Genomic DNA, 19,916 nt, shown 5'->3' on the forward strand with positions numbered 1-19,916 from the left:
TCATGTTGAGCTCTGAATCTGCCACCATTCAAAGCAGCTCCTGAATCCATTCGTGCAGCTCCTGAATTCAGGGCAATGTGACCTACTTCCCACCCTGCAGGTAAGCCTCAAAAATAAAAGCTCATGTCTCAGAATGTGTCTGGTGCTTTCTTTAGTTCTTCAACTGCAAAAGCCCTCCTGGGCCATGAAAATGGACAGGCAGCCTTTTCAGTCATGTTGTTGCTTGTATCAGTTTATTCCTTTTTATTGCTGAGTTTATTCTATAGTATGAATTTATCAGTTTATCCATTCAGATGAAGGACATTTGGCTTGTTTCCGGTTTTTAAGTCCCTACAACAGTTGCATACAGGTTGTTATGTGAACATTAGTTTTCATTTCACTGGGACAAATGTCTGGAAGTGGGTTTCTGTTGTAAGTGTTAGGTTTAGGCCCTGGGCCCTCACCCCATCCCTGCCCTTATGAATTCTACAAGCTTGAGATAAAGCCACCCCCACTTCCCCACCCTAAGTACCTTGCAGGTCTGCAATAAACCACCGTCCCTGCCCTTAGGAATCCTGAAGTTTTAAAAATTTTAAACTTTCCTGCTCCCAAGCCCCACCCCCAAACCAGCCAATGGAAACCTGCCAACTACCCGTTCCCAAAGGTAGCCACTGAAAGACTGCAAATCTAAACTCGCCAGCCTCCCCACCCCTGTACAACAAACTTCCTGCCATCCTTTATAAGCCTTACTATTCTCTTGGATCGGGGCTGTCTCCATTTTCTTAGGCTTCAGACCGTCTGCACACTGCCAGACAATAAAATTCCTTTTGATCGAGTTTTCATCTCATGTCTTCTTGATTAAAAAACCTAACAGTAAGTGTATATTTACCTTTACGTGAAACTGCTAAACTGAGTGACTGTGAATTCATTTCTTTTCAACACTCATCGACGAATTGAGTAGTCTTGCTAGATGCCTTATAGCTCACAAAGCCTAAAATATTTGGTTTCTATCCTTTACAAAGTTTGTTTTCTTTGTGAATAATCAATAGTACAATTATTTTATAAAATTGGGTTGTCTCATTAGGAAATATAATAAAAACCTGGCTCTTGAAACAGATATAAAGATGTTTTTACTTTAACTTACTGGAAAATATTTTGTTATTCAATGCTTTGCATAAAATCTGCTAATTTTCATTTTCCTGTAGTCACTGAAAACTGAGCTAGAGGTTTACAAGAGTAAGGCTGTGTTACAACCCTGCTTAGTCCCCAGACTAGGAACATGCCAGGCATGGAGCTAGACGTGAGTTTAATAGGATTTACTCACAGATGATTTGTTCCATGGCAGCGGCAGGCCGGGAAAGATGGAAGTTAGCCCTCCGCAAAAGCAGTGGGTGCAGGGGATGGTTTCTAAGGGTTAGGACAAGGCGGGTGTGAGGGCAGTTTCGGCAGGGTCTTGTAATACAAGGCGTAGAGATTTGTTATCAACAGTGATCAGGGGAGGGCCATTTCAATGCTTGGTAACACATTCCGCCCCCCGCCCCGGGGAGGTCTGACGACTTGCAAGGTCTGTCCAGGTCAAGTCGGCAGCTACGTGTAATCACGATGGAGGCAAAGGGGCCCGGGCCCTGCATCCCCACAAGATGTTTCCGAAATTACTGTATTTTCACACACTCCTCCACACAGCACATAATTTTCCCCCATAAGTAACAACCAACATTGTCTGATATTTTACGAGCATGGGAGGCCGCATATTTCTTAACCCACGAAACAGACTGAAAGAGACCCACTGACTGCGTTACGCACAGCCGCAAGTTAACCGTTTGGCCGTTGGTGCCCAAAATGCGCAGGCGCGTTGCCGTTTGCGCCTGCGCCTGCGGAGGGGCGGGGCTTGCGCTTGGCGTCTTTTCTACTAACCGCAGCTTCCACAGCGCCATTTTGAGTGTGTGTCCACCGCTGCCTGGTCTCAGAAAGAGAGGGTGCTGCTCAGGCCACCTCGCTTTTCTGACTTTCTCCTTCCTGCATCTTCAAGATACATATAGGCGCACAGTATAGATACAGATCTTCTGCATCGAAGCGGACGCCGTACGATGATGTTGAGAGGAAACCTGAAACAAGTACGCATCGAGAAAAACCCTGCCCGCCTCCGCGCGCTCGAGTCAGCAGCCGGCGAGAGTGACCCTGCGGCCGCGGCGGCCCTGGCTCTGGCCATGGCCGGGGAGCAGGCGTCGCTCCCCGCCGCGCCGCCTGAGGACCACCCAGAGGAGGACGCGGGCTTCACCATCGACATTAAGAGTTTTCTCAAGCCCGGCGAGAAGACGTATACTCAGCGCTGCCGCCTCTTCGTGGGAAACTTGCCCACGGACATCACCGAGGAGGACTTCAAGCGGCTCTTCGAGCGCTACGGTGAGCCCAGCGAGGTCTTCATCAACCGCGACCGCGGCTTCGGCTTCATCCGCCTGGTGAGTCTGGGCCGGCGGGAGGAAACAAAAGGTCACCGCCGACCCGGCGGGAGGGAGGCCTCCCAGCAGCAGCCCGCGCTGCCGCCTGGCTTTGCCGCCCCTGAAAACTGCGTCTTTCCGTTGCCTGTAAAATCTCAGGGCTCTTTTTTTTGTCCTATTTTTCTACATAGCCTTAGCTGTTTCCGAGTTTTCTGACGCTCCCCAACTGTCGTCGCCAGCGTTTTCAGTTTTCTTTTTTCCGGGGGTTTGCTGTGTAGTCTGCGGCCTGCTTCACGCGCCAGATATTTAAACCTGCCCAGCGGTCATAGTTACCGGCGTTCTCTTTTGCCCCGGGGTCTCCAAAGGGGTTGAAGGATGGGGAGTGGGCAGCAGTTGAGGCGAGCATTCTTCGAGGAAGAAAGTTGACTGTGACTTGGGGAAAGGAAGTTTGTATTACCAGACATTTCACTGGTCATGAAGGATCAGCGGGCAGATCTACTTCTTAAAAAATCTCTGGATTTTCACCCAATCCTATCTGCATTTTTAACGGTAAACCATGTTATTTCTTATTTTAGAGCAGTCCGCTATTTACCTTAATCTGCCTTATCGCCTGAATTTTACTCCAGTAAGACTGTTCACTATTCAATTTGCGATAAAGGGATAGTGTTGAATTATGTATCTAATGTAACGTGCTCTCCCCCCTCCCTCCAACGTTCTGGAGGTTTCCACATTGTTGGAGGGGAGGATGAAATATAGACTACGTTGTACTTAAATATTCTAATATTACCATGTTATGTTTTCTATCCTTTTTTAATCTGAAACTTGAAAAGCTTTCCAATAAGTTGTGCCAAAATTGCCTTATTTACGTTAAAATTGAACAGTAAAGGTTTACACTTGACAGGACAAAATATCTACTTCATTAGGGTTTCTTGAATTCTTTGTAGTGAATTCCATCTCAGATACAGCATTAATGTAATTCATATTTAGATGTTGACTCCCCCCCCAACAAAATGTTTTTTTTTTATTACAGCGATTGTTTGTACTCAAACAAGTTAGTTTTTTTCCCATTGTTAGGCTCTCGAATCTAATGTTCTTTGTAGATTGTGGAAGCTTCCTTATTAGAACTTGGACTTGCTAAATCAGATTCTATCCATGAGTGGATAATGCAAAATTTTAATATTTAGAGTAACATGGTATTTTTTAAGGAGAACGTTTAAACATCTCATCTCAGTGGTTTCAAGAGAAGGCTGAATCTTCCTAGGGGATTAATAATTGTGAGACCTGCAAGTTTCTTAAAGCTCAAGTGAAATCAGTGCATTTTGAACATAAAATTATTATATTTACTTACGTTATAGTCATTTTCAAGATACAAGCAAAAGTTATAAAATAAAGTACAATAAATAAATAAATAAAGAAAGAAAGAAAGAAAAGACAATAAAGTCACATAAGCAACTGTTGTTAGAAATTGCCAAAGGAGTGTTATGTAACATTTACAACGTTCTTGTCCTCTGGCACCATCTTGCCCTCTTCTGAAGTTGGCATTTCAGGGGAGGAAGAATGATGGAGCTGCATTTCCCTCTGTTTTGGAAGCCTTACATTTAGAAGTAAGCCAATAATCCTTTCGACATGGCAAAATCTTTTCCTACTTGTCTTTAAAGGTACTAACAGTTGCTTTTTTCTTTAGTGTATGGGCTTGACAGAGCTTTCTGCAACAATGGAAATGCTATGTGCTGGTACAGTGCACATATCTGTGCCACTAGAGCTATATGTGACTGTTGAGCACTTGAAATGTAGTTAGCATGATTGAGGAACTGGATTTTAAATTTCATTTATTTTGATTTAAATTGCTACTAGTGGCTAGTGACTACTGTATTGGATAGCACACCTCTGTGAACCGTTATAGGGAGACTTACTCTGATCATTGCTTTTCCTACCCCCCTCTTTTTTTTTAAATGGGGTTTATTATGAACTGAGAGGTGAGGAGGGCTGCTGTTATCTGCTCCTTTAGGAGATGCTTCTCCAAACTTATCACTTTTAGTTTTTGCATAAGAACGTTGAAAGTTTGTCAGTGAGAAGTTAGGACTTAGTTTACAAAATCTGACTATGAATTAAAATATACAGTTTAATTTGAACTCTTGAGTAGCAGGTAAACTTGAAAGCTTTAAATATTTCCAAGCTATTGTTATGTATTTTTTTCTATTTACAAAAATCATGTAGTGTTTATTCAATCTGAATTAAGTATTGGTGTACTGACTATGGTGTGAAGTGGAGGTATAGTGGCTTTAGGATAGAACAAGTTGTAATTTTATCTGGTTTAGAAGTACTTTTTATTAGTTTTGTAATTAATCTTTAAAATGCAAATAATATTTATCAAATCCTTCTGGCTTGCCAGTTACTTGAGGTGAGAACAATTTTGATATGGTGTAGGGTCAGCATTGCTAGTACATACATGGGTTGGGAAAGAACTAGGTGGTGGTTGCATCTAAGGTTGTAGTCCATAAACATGAGCACTGTTAACCTCTGCATAATTTTTCCAGAAATATCAGACCATACTGTACACAGAGTAGGGTGATTTGGTTTTTCATATATCTTTGACCTCTGTTCTGTCATTAGATTTTTTTTTTTGCAATTTTTTTTAAAAATTCAGTTTTATTGAAATATATTCACATACCATACAGTCATCCATGGTGTACAATCAGCTGTTCACAGTACCATCATATAGTTATGCATTCATCACCCCAATCTATTTTTGAACATTTTCCTTACACCAGAAAGAATCGGGGGAAAAAAAAAGTAAAAAAGGACAACCAAATCATCCCTCCATCCCACCTTATTTTTCATTTAGTTTTTGTCCCCATTTTTCTACTCATCCATCAATACACTAGATAAAGGGAGTGTTATCCACAACTTTTTCACAATCACATTGTCACCCCTTGTAATCTACATTGTTATATAATCATCTTCAGGAGTCCGGACTGCTGGGTTGGAGTTTGATAGTTTCAGGTATTTACTTCTAGCTATTCCAATGCTTTAAAACCTGAGAGGTGTTACCTATATAGTGCATAAGAATGTCCACCAGAGTGATCTCTCAATTCCATTTGAAATCTCTCGGGACACTGAAGCTTTATCTTATTTCATTTTACATCCCCCTTTTGGTGAAGAAGATGTTCTCAATCCCATGATGCCGGGTCCAGATTCATCCCCGGGAGTCATATTCTGTGTTGCCAGGGAGATTTATGCCCCTGGAAGTCGGGTCCCACTTAGAGGGGAGGGCAGTGAGTTCACCTGCTGAGGTGGCTTAGTTAGAGAGAGAGGGCCACATCTGAGCAACAAAGAGGCACTCAGGGGGACTCAGGGGGAGACTCTTAGGCACAATGATATGCAAGTTTAGCATCTCCTTTGCAGTAACTTCATAAGGGCAAGTCCCATGATAGGGGGCTCAGCACATCAAACCACCAGTCCTAATGTTTGTGACAACATCAGCATCAGTCCAGGTGAGGAAGTCCAATATTTCCGCATTTTCTCCCAGCTCCTCAGGGGTGCCCTGTAAATACGTTTTTATTCTCTGCCCAGATTACTTTGGAATGTGTCACTATTTCATCTAACCTATACTAAGGTACCATATCTCACTTCTTATTCAAAGTTTCGTGTAATTGTGGTGATTGAACAAACTGACTGTAGAGTTATACTGTTTAGAAAATGTAGATCCTGCACCTAGTAGACATCTCTTCCCTTGGTCTTAGATTCTTTTTAATGACCATATTGTGTTTCACAGTATGGACATAATCATGTTATTTACCTTTCTATGGATTTGATTTGAAACTATTTTCAGTTTGCATGAGTGGATTTTCTTGTACTTTTTACTTGGTATCCTTGCAATGAGGGGTTTTAAACAGTAAGGGAAAAGTTCATGTGCTTTGGAACATACTCTTTTGCTCTCTTGGGGACATGCGGCAGTGTCTGGAGACAATTTTGGTTGTCAAAACTGGGGAGTGGTTCTACTGGCATTTAGTGAGTGGAGGCCAGGGATACTGCTAAACATCTTACAGTGCACAGAACAGCCCTTCACAACAGTTTTCTGGCCCATAATGTCAGAAATGCCAAAATTGAGAAACCCCAGTTTACAATCGTTTTGAAAATACAAGCTTTGTAAAGGGATTTGTAATATTAAAATTCCTGACAGCATCTTGTTTTCCTATGATAAACATTTTATTTGGCCCCGACTGCATTAAAAATTGAATTGGTTGCCAAACAATAAAAAATGAGTTGATTTAACGTAAAAATTGAGATTTCTTGCTTCCTTTGAAAAAAGAAAATAACATGACATTGTAAATATATCCAAATATTAATAGCCTCCTGGAACATAGAAACATGCTTCAGTTCCTCAGGGTTTTCTCTAGGTTCCTTCCACTCCCCCTACTTCCAAATTTTACTATGGAAATTTCCAAACAGAAATGAACGTCCATAATACCAGCCACTAAGATTCTACAGTTAAATGTTGCTATATTTACTTTTTCACATATCTATTCATCGGTCTTTCCATCCATCAGTCCCTGACTCCTGAACACTCCAGTATGCCTATCATTTAGAGTCCAGTATTATTATTTTTTTAGACATTTGAACTATTCATACAGTGTATCAGTTCATAAATGCATACGTCTGTTTAACTCAAACCTCTTTCGAGGTATAGAACGTTATTATCACCCCATGAGGTTTCCTCATGTCCTTTACCTTTCCCAGTTCTCCCTGACAGTATTTTAAGTCTCCATTCCTAGAAGCTCTTTCTCAGGAGCTGGATTAAAATGAGGTACTAGGTTTAAAGTGCCTGTGTCTTGTTAGATATTAAATGTTTGCTGTTACTACTATTTCTATTAATTGGATTAAGGATAATAAATAAGATGGCTGTTTTGAATATCCGTAAGAAGGTTAGCTTCTTTCTTATTTGTAAAAATAGTTCTGAAGATACGTTTTTGAATAAGTGCAGTGACTTTAGGCTGCCACAAACATTTTAATGATTGAATAAAAAGCTATTGTGACCTTAAGACATTTTTTTCATAATACAGTATTTTTGTACTCTTCTTACATACACATATAAAGCCTCTTTTAATTCTACCTGGAGAGTTCCCTCAAAACAAGGAAAAAGGACATATCTCTGTTAAGTTTACCAGTTGGTTATCTATTGTTGTAGATATCTACAGTCCACAACCGACTTTGAATACTTCAGGGTGAAGGAAGTTCTGTTATCTTCGCTTTCAGCACTGAGTATATTTGCTTCTCTGTATATAAAATGATGAGAACTGTTTATTCTGTGAAAGTATTTTGGGAGAAGTGGTTAACATGAATTAACATCAGTTTTTATAGGTTATATGAAAGAGAAATGGAAATTCTGGAAATCAAAAAGAGGGGATTTGTCTGGCAATGGGAGCTGGAAGGTTTTGTTAAGATATAAATATGAAAATCATGGAAGGTATAGGAAATTATTTGTTTTCAATAATAGTTTCTAGTAACTGGTGCTTAGTCTCTAAAAGAACTCTCTCTCTTAATACAGGAAATTTAAGGATTTTCTATTGGAGATTTTAAAAAGATAGTGCTTTGAGTATTTAATACCTGGCAATTTGTTTATAAGCAGTAAATTTTAAATGATTCCTCTTAACAAGAAAGTGGGGTTGGGAGTTTCTATTTAAAATGTTTGAAATTATTTATCTTGGAATAGTTAATAAAATATATGTGTTACCAAAATTGAAAGACACAAACAAAGTGACCTTACTACCCATTTTGTAAAGCTACCCAGTTCTGCCTAGAAGCAAGCTACTATTGTAAATTTCTTGTGTAACTGTCAACTTTAAAAAATGATTTTTTTTCTCTTAAAAAGGAATCCAGAACACTGGCTGAAATTGCAAAAGCAGAGCTTGATGGCACCATTTTGAAGAGCAGACCTCTCCGAATTCGCTTTGCTACACATGGAGCAGCTCTGACTGTGAAGAATCTTTCTCCAGTTGTTTCCAATGAGCTGCTGGAGCAAGCCTTTTCTCAATTTGGTCCAGTAGAGAAAGCAGTTGTGGTTGTGGACGATCGTGGTAGAGCTACGGGAAAAGGTTTTGTAGAATTTGCGGCAAAACCTCCTGCACGAAAGGCTCTGGAAAGATGTGGTGATGGGGCATTCTTGCTAACAACGTAAGTTTTAAACTTCTTATTCTTCTGTATCAAGTTGCAAATGGGCTTTTCTCTGTTCTGTAATTCTTTCTTTGCAGTTCTTCTGGTTCTTGGCTTTTGGTAAGTAGATTTTGTAAAGGCGGTGAATATATGGGAATTTTGTTTACTGCCTAGGAGTCAGGAGTCATACTTTGCTCGACTTTCAGTTTATTGATTCATAGTTGAATCTCAGGAATGTTTTAATATATTAGGAGTTTCTTAGGACTTACTGAGAACCTACTGTATGTAAAGTAAAATTTTATATATAAAAAAAGTAGTCCTTTAAGAAATTTTAATCAGCTTTATAATTTACATATGTTAAAATGCATCCCATTTGAAAAGTAGAGCTCCATGAGTTTTGACAAATGTATGTACTCATGTAAACACTACCAGTCAAGATAGAGAATATTTTCATTCTGCAGGAGTTCCCTTGTGCCCTTTTGTAGTTATTCCCTAAACCTTACGCCTGCATTAGACAACTCTTGATCTGTTTTCTCTCTCTGTAGATTAGTTTTCTTAAATATTTCATATAAAGAAAATCATGTAGTATGTGCTTTTTTTTTAAATTATTGAGATTGTTCGGATACCATACAACTATCCAAAGATCCAAAGTGTACAATCAGTTGCCCACAACGCCACCATACAGCTGTGCATCCATCAACACAATTTTTTTTTTTTTTCAATTTTTAGAACATTTTCACTACTCCAGAAAAGAAACAAAGACAAGAAAAGGAAACTCACATCCTCCCATACCCCTAACCACACCCCCCCTCCATTATTAATTCATAGTTTTGGTATAGTACATTTGTTACTGTTGATGAAAGAATGTTAAAATACTACTAACTGTAGTATATAGTTTGCAATAGGTATATATTTTTTCCCTATATGCTTCTCTATTATTAACCTCTAGTTATAGTGACATACATTTGTTCTAGTTCGTGAGAGAGATTTCTAATATTTGTATGGTTAATCATGGACATTGTCCACTACAAGATTCACTGTTAAAGACATTCCCATCTTTTAATCTCCAACTTTCCTTCTGGTGACATGTGTAACTCTGAGCTTACCCTTTCCACCACCTTCACACGCCTCTTAGCACTGTTAGTTATTCTCATTACATGCTACCATCACCCCTGTCCATTTCCAAATATTTAAGTTCACCCTAGTTGAACATTTTGCTCATAATAAGCAGCTGCTCCCCATTCTTTAGCCTCATTCTATATCCTGGTAACTTATATTTCATGTCTATGAGTTTACATATTATAATTAGTTCCTATCAGTGAGACCCTGCAATATTTGCCTTTATTAGTGTCTTATTTCACAAGATATAGTGCCCTCAAGGTTTCTTCATCAACCCATTTCTTTTAAGATGGTTATGTTCGAACACTGTATATTCCGTCCTAAGTAAACAGTCATTGGTTCCCTGTAAAGTCACATCTTTATGTATTGAGCACCATCACCACTCTATATAATGACGTTTCTTCCACAAAGACGGAGGAAGAGTCAAAGAAGGTAGAGAGGCAAAAGAAGAAGGCAAGAGAAAGAGAGAAAAACAAAAATACTTGATAGCTAGAAGGTGACAAAAGGAAAGATAGCATTAACCTAAAGTAGAATAAAGAGTCAGACAACATCTCCAATGCCTGGAGTCCCATACCCTTCCCCTATTCCCCACCCCCCCGTATGCATTAAGCTTTGGTATATTGCTTTTGTTACGTTAAAGGAAGCATAATACAATGTTTCTGTTAATTCTAGCCTCTAGTTTGCATTGATTGTATTTTCCCCCCAATCCACCCTGTTTTTAACACCTTGCAATGTTGACATTTGTTCTACCTCATGTAAAGACATATTTGTAGTATGTACTTTTGGATCTGGTTTATTTTGCTTAGCATAGCATTTATGAGATTTCATCAAGTTGTTGTGTATTTTGTTCCCTTTTGCAGCTGAGTCTTCACGAGGGCAGGGACTTTGACTTGTTCAAAAGTATAATCCCATCACTTGTACTCTAGTAATTCCTGGTTGTTTAGTAAGCCTGTAATTAATTTGTTTAATGAATGAAGGAATGAAAGCAATGGGCAAAGCATATGATTAGTATTTTTTCCCCCATTGTAAACTTTATTACCTTGGTGTTTAAAAAAATCATAACTAGGTGTTTTATTTGTTAAAGCTGCCAGAATGCAGTACAGCAGAAATGGATTGGCTTTTTCAATGGGGATTTATTAGGTTGCAAATTTACTCTTATAAGGCCATGAAAATGTCCAAATTAAGGCATTGAGAGATTGATATCTTCTCTGCGGAAAGGCTGATGGCATCCGGGGTTCCTCTGTCATATGAGGAGGCATATGGCTGGCTTGGTGGAACCATCTCTCCCGGGTTTAGCTTCTGGTTTCAGTGGCTTTCTGCAAAATGTCTCCGGGTGTCTCTCTTAGCTTCTCCTGGGGGCAGTCTCTGGATTACATATCTTAGCTTCTCTGAGCTCTTTTCAAAATGTCTCTGCCTTTTGATCATCTCAGAGGACTTGAGCAAGGCTATTAAGACCTACCTTCAATAGGCAGGGTCACATCTCCATGGAAACAACCTAATCAAAACATCCTGCTCAGAGTAGGTCTGACCTACAAGATTGGATTAAAAGAGCATAGCTTTTTCTGGGGTACATAATAGATTCAAACCAGCACAGTAGGCATTGGTGAATATTTAACCATTTTCATAGATAGCTTTTAGAATAATTTAAAAACAATTTTGAGGGAGTGGACAAGGTGGTGAACAAGATGGTGAACATGGACCTAATCGTGGTCTGTTGGGTCATTATTTCAGATAAGAAAATGGACCCAGAGACTTAAGTAATTTGCTTCAGGTTGCCTAGCTGATAAATAGTGGAACTTAGTCTTCTGCAAAATCCCTTGCCGTTTATATTGTGCTCCAGGTGGAGTGGTTTATTCTTTTGGTAGACATTGCTTGCTCAGGAGCCTTGTTTGTTGTACTCTTTCATGCAAGTCAGTATGCTCTTCTACCTGTTCTTTGCATAGTTGGTCTCAGCTGAAATGTTACCTCATGGAGAGGATTTCTGACTGCGATGTCTAAAGCATTTTCCCTCTGTTATTCTCTCTGATTGCATCCTAATTTTTGTTCCTAGCTCTTAAAATGTTATTTTATTTGTTTACTGACACAATTTTGTCTATCATAAGACATTAGGGAATGGATCTGTTTTGTGGATCCTCATATCCTAGTTCTGGGTACAGGCCTGGTACCTATCAGGCAATCAGATATTTATTGGTTGGCTGAATAACATGTATCTGAATTACTAATACAAGTGACTTACAGGTGTTTTATCATAGGAGTTTAGGTTCTGAATTTAAGCATATTGTGTAATTAAATTTTCTTTTTAACCTAATTTTAAGTTACTATGAAATGCCGTGTACTATATATGGTTTGGGTAAACAGCCTTGGACAATACATTACAGTGAATAAATTAACATAAATTATACAAAAGTATATATACATTATATTTGAATATTTTTAAATAATAAAAGGCAGAAAAATAGAGGGAAAAGGAAAATTAAACAGTTTTACCTAATGTTAATGGTATGTCCACAGCCTTACATAATTAGACTCATACCTAGTGCTTTAGAAGTGCTCACACTTTGGAGCTACACAGGAATTGAGTATGCATAATGACGGGATCACGCCAGTTAAATTATTATCTCTAGCCTCTTTTTTCCTAATATAATTCCAGGTTAAGTTAAATGAAGATCAGTGGTATGTTCTTATTTTCCTACTGATATCTTGTGTAGTTGCTTCTGGAGAAGCAGAAAAATGTGTCTTGTTTCAATTTCAGGTAGAAAAAGAAATTTGTACTTTGATGTTAATGTAAATGGTATATTTTAATACAGAATAATTATGAAGACTTTGTATGTCTATCAAGTGAGTATATGGCTTCTAGTGGACCTTGCTCATGAAACTTTTTAGCCTCTTGGCCATCATACAGTTTTCAGATTGGTTTTAGTGATTAATATATTTCAATAATGGGTCATTGGTTAGAGAGTAAACATGAGGAACACTGATTTTGAAATACAACTTCTATGATAAACTTTTTTTAGAGCAGTTTTAGGTTTACAGAAAAATTGTACAGAGAAATACAGTGTTCCCATATACACCTCCCACACACAGTTTCCATGAACATCTTGCAGTTGTGTGATACATTTGCTACAATTGATTAACCCATGTTGAACATTATTAGTAACTAAAATGAATAGCTTACATTAGAGTTCACTCTTTGTGTTGTAAAGTTCTGTTTTTCCTTTATTTTTTTTATTTTTTTTTTTAATTAGAACAGTTGTAGGTTTACAGAAGAATTATGGGGAAGGTGCAGAGTTCCCATACCCTACCTTTTCCCCCAGTTTTCCCTATTAGTAATATTAGCATTACTGTGATACCTGTGTTATAACTGATAAACTAGTATTATTGCAATTATACTATTAACTAAGCCCGTGGTTTACATTAGGGTTCACTCTTTGTGTTGTACAGTTCTATTAGAGCTTTAAAAATTTTTGTTTATTGTGGTAACATATATACAACGTAAAATGTCCCATTTTTAACCACTTTCAAGTATACAGTTCAGTGTTGTTAATTACAGTGTTGTGTACCATCAACACCATCCATTTTCAAAACTTTTCCGTAACCCCAAACATACCAAATTAAGGGTTAATGGGCCCCTGTAACCTGTATTCTAGTTTCTGGCAATGATTTGCATATTCTAATTATTTCATAAAAGTGAGATTATACAGTATTTGTCCTTTTGTGTCTGGCTTATTTCATTCAACATAATGTCCTGAAGGTTCACCCAGGTAAATAGCATGTATCAGAACTTCATTCCTTTTTACAGCTGAATAATATATATACTGTATTTTGCTTATTCATTCATCTCTTGATGGACATTTGGGTTACTTCCACCTTTTGGTAGTTTTGAATAATGCTGCTATGAACATCGGTGTGCATATCAGTTCTGTGGGTTTTGACAAATGTGTAATGTCAAGTATCCACCATTACAGTATCATATAGAATGCTCTAAAAATGCCTTATGCTCCACCTGTTCATTCACCACCACCACCCTCAGTCCATGGCAACTACCGATCCTTTTCCTGTCTTTATAGTTTCGCCTTTTCCACCATGTCTTACAGATAGAATCATACAGTATATAGCCTTTTCAGGTAGGTTTCTTTCACTTTACAATATGCATTTAAGGCATCTCCATGTCTTTTATTGGCAGCTTATTTCTTCTTATTGCTGAATAGTAATACCCCATTGTATGGATGTGACACAGTTTATCCATTCACTTCTTGAAGGTCATTTTGGAAAATAATGTTGTATTTGGAAAGAGTTCATACCTCCTGGAAAGTTGTTAAAATAGGACATGAAACACCCATATACCCTCTAACTTTGTCCAATAATCGTTAGCTTTTTGCCACTTTTTTTGCTAAGCCATTTGAGAGTTAGCTGCATATTTCACCCGCGAATACAAAACTTGACATGTCTTTCTCAAAAACATTCTTACATAACCACAATAGTCATCACACTGAGGGAATTTAACATTTATTCAATACTGTTATCTAATATACAGTCCATATTTAAATTTCTCCCATTGCCTAGTGTTTGTTTCTTCTCTACAATCTAGTATTCAAGAATCATTTAATTTAGTTTTCATGTGATTAATTTCTTTTAAAAAGTCTGTTATAGTTCCCCAAAAATGAAGAGTCCAAGAATGTTGTTTTGCAGAATGTCTTTCAATTTGGATTTGTTTCCTCTTAGACTTTAGAAGGTTCTTACTGTTACTTATTTTAACTTTATGGTCCTTTTCCTTTACATTACTATTTTATTAATTTTGGGATTTGATGATTTTCTCCCTTTTTTATATAGTTAGGATTTTATAAACCCAAGAATTTCTCCTTTTGATGTAGTTTTATATAGTATATGTTAGTTATATAGTTTTATATAGTGAAGTCTACCTTATTGTTCTGGTGTGAGTTTTTTCTGTGCTTAAAAATTCTGCACAGTATTTCTATTTTTTTGTTTTACAAACAGTATAACCCACCAAGCAACAACTTCTCCTTTATCTTCTCCCATCCTCTGATACCCTTTAATCAACTTTCTGTATCTATTAATTTGCTATTTCTAGGTATTTCATATAAGTGAAATCCTACAGTATTTGTCTTTATGTGTCTTATGTTTTTTGCTGATATCATTCAGCATGTTTTCAAGATTCATGTTGCAACATGTCTAAGAACTTCATTTCTTCTTATGGTGGAATGGTGTTCCATTGTGTGTACATTTTGTTTATCTATTCATCTGTTGATGGATACTTGGATTGCGTTTACCTTTTGCCTTTTGTAGATAACTGTTGCTGTGAATGTTGGTGTCCAAGTATCTGAGTCCCTTGTTTCAGTCAGTTTAGGTATATGCCTAGAAGTGGAATTGCCTGATCACAATTTTTGAGGAACTGCCCATATTGCTTTCCATAGTGACTGCACCATTTTACGTTTACAGTATTTCGTTACTGTCATCTAGATTTAACTGTTCCTCTGCTGGTAAAGAAGACTCTGCTAGTAGATTTTTAGATTTTTTTTCCCTTTTTTTTTTTTTGCTGTAATAGGTAACCTTGTGATAAACGTTATAAGTACTATGGTACATAAATGTTTGGTCACTCTTTGTTTCCCAGGTGTAGACTTTTTTTTTTTTTTTTTTTTAATCATCATTTTATTGAGATATATTCACATACCACGCAGTCATACAAAACAAATCGTACTTTCGATTGTTTATAGTACCATTACATAGTTGTACATTCATCACCTAAATCAATCCCTGACACCTTCATTAGCACACACACAAAAATAATAAGAATAATAATTACAGTGAAAAAGAGCAATTGAAGTAAAAAAGAACACTGGGTACCTTTGTCTGTTTGTTTCCTTCCCCTACTTTTCTACACATCCGTCCATAAACTAGACAAAGTGGAGTGTGGTCCTTATGGCTTTCCCATTCCCATTGTCACCCCTCATAAGCTACATTTTTATACAACTGTCTTCGAGATTCATGGGTTCTGGGTTGTAGTTTGATAGTTCCAGGTATCCACCACCAGCTACCCCAATTCTTTAGAACCTAAAAAGGGTTGTCTAAAGTGTGCGTAAGAGTGCCCACCAGAGTGATCTCTCGGCTCGTTTTGGAATCTCTCTGCCACTGAAGCTTATTTCATTTCCTTTCACATCCCCCTTTTGGTCAAGAAGATGTTCTCCGTCCCACGATGCCGGGTCTACATTCCTCCCTGGGAATCATATTCCATGTTGCCAGGGAGATTCACTCCCCTGGGTGTCTGATCCCACGTAGGGGGGAGGGCAGTGATTTCTCCTTTCAAGTTGGCTTAGCCAGAGAGAGGGCCACATCTGAGCAACAAAGAGGCATTCAGGAGGAGACTCTTAGGCACAGATATAGGGAGGCCTAGCCTCTCCTTTGCAGCAACCGTCTTCCCAAGGGTGAAACTTATGGTAGAGGGCTCAACCCATCAAACCACCAGTCCCCTATGTCTGTGGTGATGTTAGCAACCATGGAGGTGGGGTAGGCGAATACCCCTGCATTCTCTACAGGCTCCTCAAGGGGGCACTACATCTTTTTTTTTTTTCCTTGTTTTTCTTTTTTTTTTTTTTTTTTAACTTTCCCTTCTTTTTTAAATGAACTGTATGAAAAAAAAAAGTTAAAAAGAAAACAAACATACAATAAAAGAACATTTCAAAGAGACCATAACAAGGGGGCAAGAAAAAGACAACTAACCTAAGATAACTGCTTAACTTCCAACATGTTCCTACTTTACCCCAAGAAAGTTACATAATATAGCAACATTTCTGTGAACTTGTTCCTACTATATCCATCAGAAATTAACAGACCATAGTCATTTCTGGGCATCCCCAGAACGTTAAATAGCTTATCTGTTCTTCTTGGATTATTGTTCCCCCTTCCTTAATTGCTCTCTACTGCTAGTTCCCCTACATTCTACATTATAAACCATTTGTTTTACATTTTTCAAAGTTCACATTAGTGGTAGCATATAATATTTCTCTTTTTGTGCCTGGCTTATTTCGCTCAGCATTATGTCTTCAAGGTTCATCCATGTTGTCATATGTTTCACCAGATCGTTCCTTCTTACTGCCGCGTAGTATTCCATCGTGTGTATATACCACATTTTATTTATCCACTCATCTGTTGAAGGACATTTGGGTTGTTTCCATCTCTTGGCAATTGTGAATAATGCTGCTATGAACATTGGTGTGCAGATATCTGTTCGTGTCACTGCTTTCCGATCTTCCGGGTATATACCGAGAAGTGCAATCGCTGGATCGAATGGTAGCTCTATATCTAGTTTTCTAAGGAACTGCCAGACTGACTTCCAGAGCGGCTGAACCATTATACAGTCCCACCAACAGTGAATAAGAGTTCCAATATCTCCACATCCCCTCCAGCATTTGTAGTTTCCTGTTTGTTTAATGGCAGCCATTCTAACCGGTGTTAGATGGTATCTCATTGTGGTTTTAATTTGCATCTCTCTAATAGCTAGTGAAGCCGAACATTTTTTCATGTGTTTCTTGGCCATTTGTATTTCCTCTTCAGAGAACTGTCTTTTCATATCTTTTGCCCATTTTATAATTGGGCTGTCTGTACTATTGTCATTGAGTTGTAGGATTTCTTTGTATATGCAAGATATCAGTCTTTTGTCAGATACATGGTTTCCAAAAATTTTTTCCCATTGAGTTGGCTGCCTCTTTACCTTTTTGAGAAATTCCTTTGAGGTGCAGAAACTTCTAAGCTTGAGGAGTTCCCATTTATCTATTTTCTCTTTTGTTGCTTGTGCTTTGGGTGTAAAGTCTAGGAAGTGGCCGCCTAATACAAGGTCTTGAAGATGTTTTCCTACATTATCTTCTAGGAGTTTTATGGTACTTTCTTTTATATTGAGATCTTTGGTCCATTTTGAGTTAATTTTTGTGTAGGGGGTGAGGTAGGGGTCCTCTTTCATTCTTTTGGATATGGATATCCAACTCTCCCAGCCCCATTTGTTGAAAAGACCATTATGGCTCAGTTCAGTGACTTTGGGGGCCTTATCAAAGATCAGTCGGCCATAGATCTGAGGGTCTATCTCTGAATTCTCAATTCGATTCCATTGATCTATATGTCTATCTTTGTGCCAGTACCATGCTGTTTTGGCAACTGTGGCTTTCTAATAAGCTTCAAAGTCAGGGAGTGTAAGTCCTCCCACTTGATTTTTCTTTTTTAGAGTGTCTTTAGCAATTCGAGGCATCTTCCCTTTCCAAATAAATTTGATAACTAGCTTTTCCAAGTCTGCAAAGTAGGTTGTTGGAATTTTGATTGGGATTGCATTGAATCTGTAGATGAGTTTGGGTAGAATTGACATCTTAATGACATTTAGCCTTCCTATCCATGAGCATGGAATATTTTTCCATCTTTTAAGGTCCCCTTCTATTTCTTTTAGTAGAGTTATGTAGTTTTCTTTATATAGGTCTTTTACATCTTTGGTTAAGTTTATTCGTAGGTACTTGATTTTTTTAGTTGCTATTGAAAATGGTATCTTTTTCTTGAGTGTCTCTTCAGTTTGTTCATTTCTAGCATATAGAAACATTACTGACTTATGTGCATTAATCTTGTATCCCGCTACTTTGCTAAATTTGTTTATTAGCTCTAGTAGGTGTATCGTCGATTTCTCAGGGTTTTCTAGATATAAGATCATATCATCTGCAAACAATGACAGTTTTACTTCTTCTTTTCCAATTTGGATGCCTTTTATTTCTTTGTCTTGCCGGATTGCCCTGGCTAGCACTTCCAGCACAATGTTGAATAACAGTGGTGACAGCGGGCATCCTTGTCTTGTTCCTGATCTTAGAGGGAAGGCTTTCAGTCTCTCACCATTGAGTACTATGCTGGCTGTGGGTTTTTCATATATGCTCTTTATCATGTTGAGGAAGTTTCCTTCAATTCCTACCTTTTGAAGTGTTTTTATCAAAAAGGGATGTTGGATTTTGTCAGATGCTTTTTCAGCATCTATTGAGATGATCAATTGATTTTTCCCTTTCGAGTTTTTAATGTGTTGTAATACATTGATTGTTTTTCTTATGTTGAACCATCCTTGCATGCCTGGAATGAACCCCACTTGGTCATGGTGTATGATTTTTTTAATGTGTCTTTGGATTCGATTTGCAAGTATTTTGTTGAGGATTTTTGCATCTATATTCATTAGGGAGATCCCAGGTGTAGACTTTTATGGGGCAAATTTATTGTAAAATTTTCTTAGAAAAAGCGTAAATGATTAAAGCTAAACTAAAGCTTTTTAAATAATTTAAGAATACCTGGTGAATCACAGTGGAGCCATGAGTATGTTTATATACTCCTGGTGCTAGTAGAAATTGGTCATTCTGTTCTGGAAGGCATTTAGGCACTAGGTATAAAAACCTAAAGATTCTTGTGATTACTTGTAATATTTAGAGATTTTAAGTAAATAATTTGACTCAAAAGATTTGGCGTATTTATTTTTTGGCTCATAACTTTCTAATAAAAAAATACTGGACAAATTTAAATTTCTTATTAGAGTATTGATTAAATAATGTTTACTTAAAATGGTTTAGTATGTAGTCACTATTTCCTGAAAAGTATTTCATGATGCTGGACAATGCGGCACAAATTTTATATACATACATATATGTAATTTCTAATTTTTTATATATATATATATATTTTTTTTTAAGGAAGGACACACCATAGAAATAGAAAGTAGATTAGTGGTTTCCAGGGACTGGGGAGTGACTGCTAATAGGTTTGGAATTTAGGAGTGATGAAAATGTTCTGGAATTAGATAGCGGTGCTAGTTGCACAACTTTGTGAATACACTAAAAGCCACTGAATTGCATGGTTTTAAAAGTGTGAACTTTATAGTATGTGCATAATATCTTTTTTTTTTATTAAATTCAGTTTTATTGAAATACATTTAAATACCATACAGTCATCCATGGTATACAGTCAACTGTCCACAGTATGATAACATAGTTATGCGTTCATCACCACAGTCTCTCTCTGAACATTTTCCTTACATCAGAAAGAACCAGAACAAGAATAAAAAATAAAAGTGAAAAAAGAACACCCAGATCATCCCCCCATCCCACCCCATTTGTCCTTTAGTTTTTATCCCCATTTTTCTACTCATCCATACACTAGATAAAGGGGGTGTGATCCACAAGGTCTTCACAATCACACTGTCACCCC

The 19,916-nt window shown here is 37.7% G+C and overlaps 1 protein-coding gene across 1 annotated transcript in view; it reads left to right on the plus strand.

Moving 5' to 3' along the window:
• Positions 1-1,901: 1,901 nt before the first annotated feature.
• The window catches only part of PSPC1 (paraspeckle component 1), a 70,004-nt gene continuing 51,989 nt past the window's right edge, over positions 1,902-19,916 (plus strand). Inside the window, exons 1-2 of the mRNA XM_037799953.1 lie at positions 1,902-2,438; positions 8,290-8,591. Coding sequence (XP_037655881.1) covers positions 2,067-2,438; positions 8,290-8,591 — 674 coding nt within the window. The 5' untranslated portion in view covers positions 1,902-2,066. The remainder of the gene's footprint in view (positions 2,439-8,289; positions 8,592-19,916) is intronic.

The sequence above is a fragment of the Choloepus didactylus genome, chromosome 12 (assembly GCF_015220235.1).
Source record: "Choloepus didactylus isolate mChoDid1 chromosome 12, mChoDid1.pri, whole genome shotgun sequence".
NCBI lineage: Eukaryota > Metazoa > Chordata > Mammalia > Pilosa > Megalonychidae > Choloepus > Choloepus didactylus.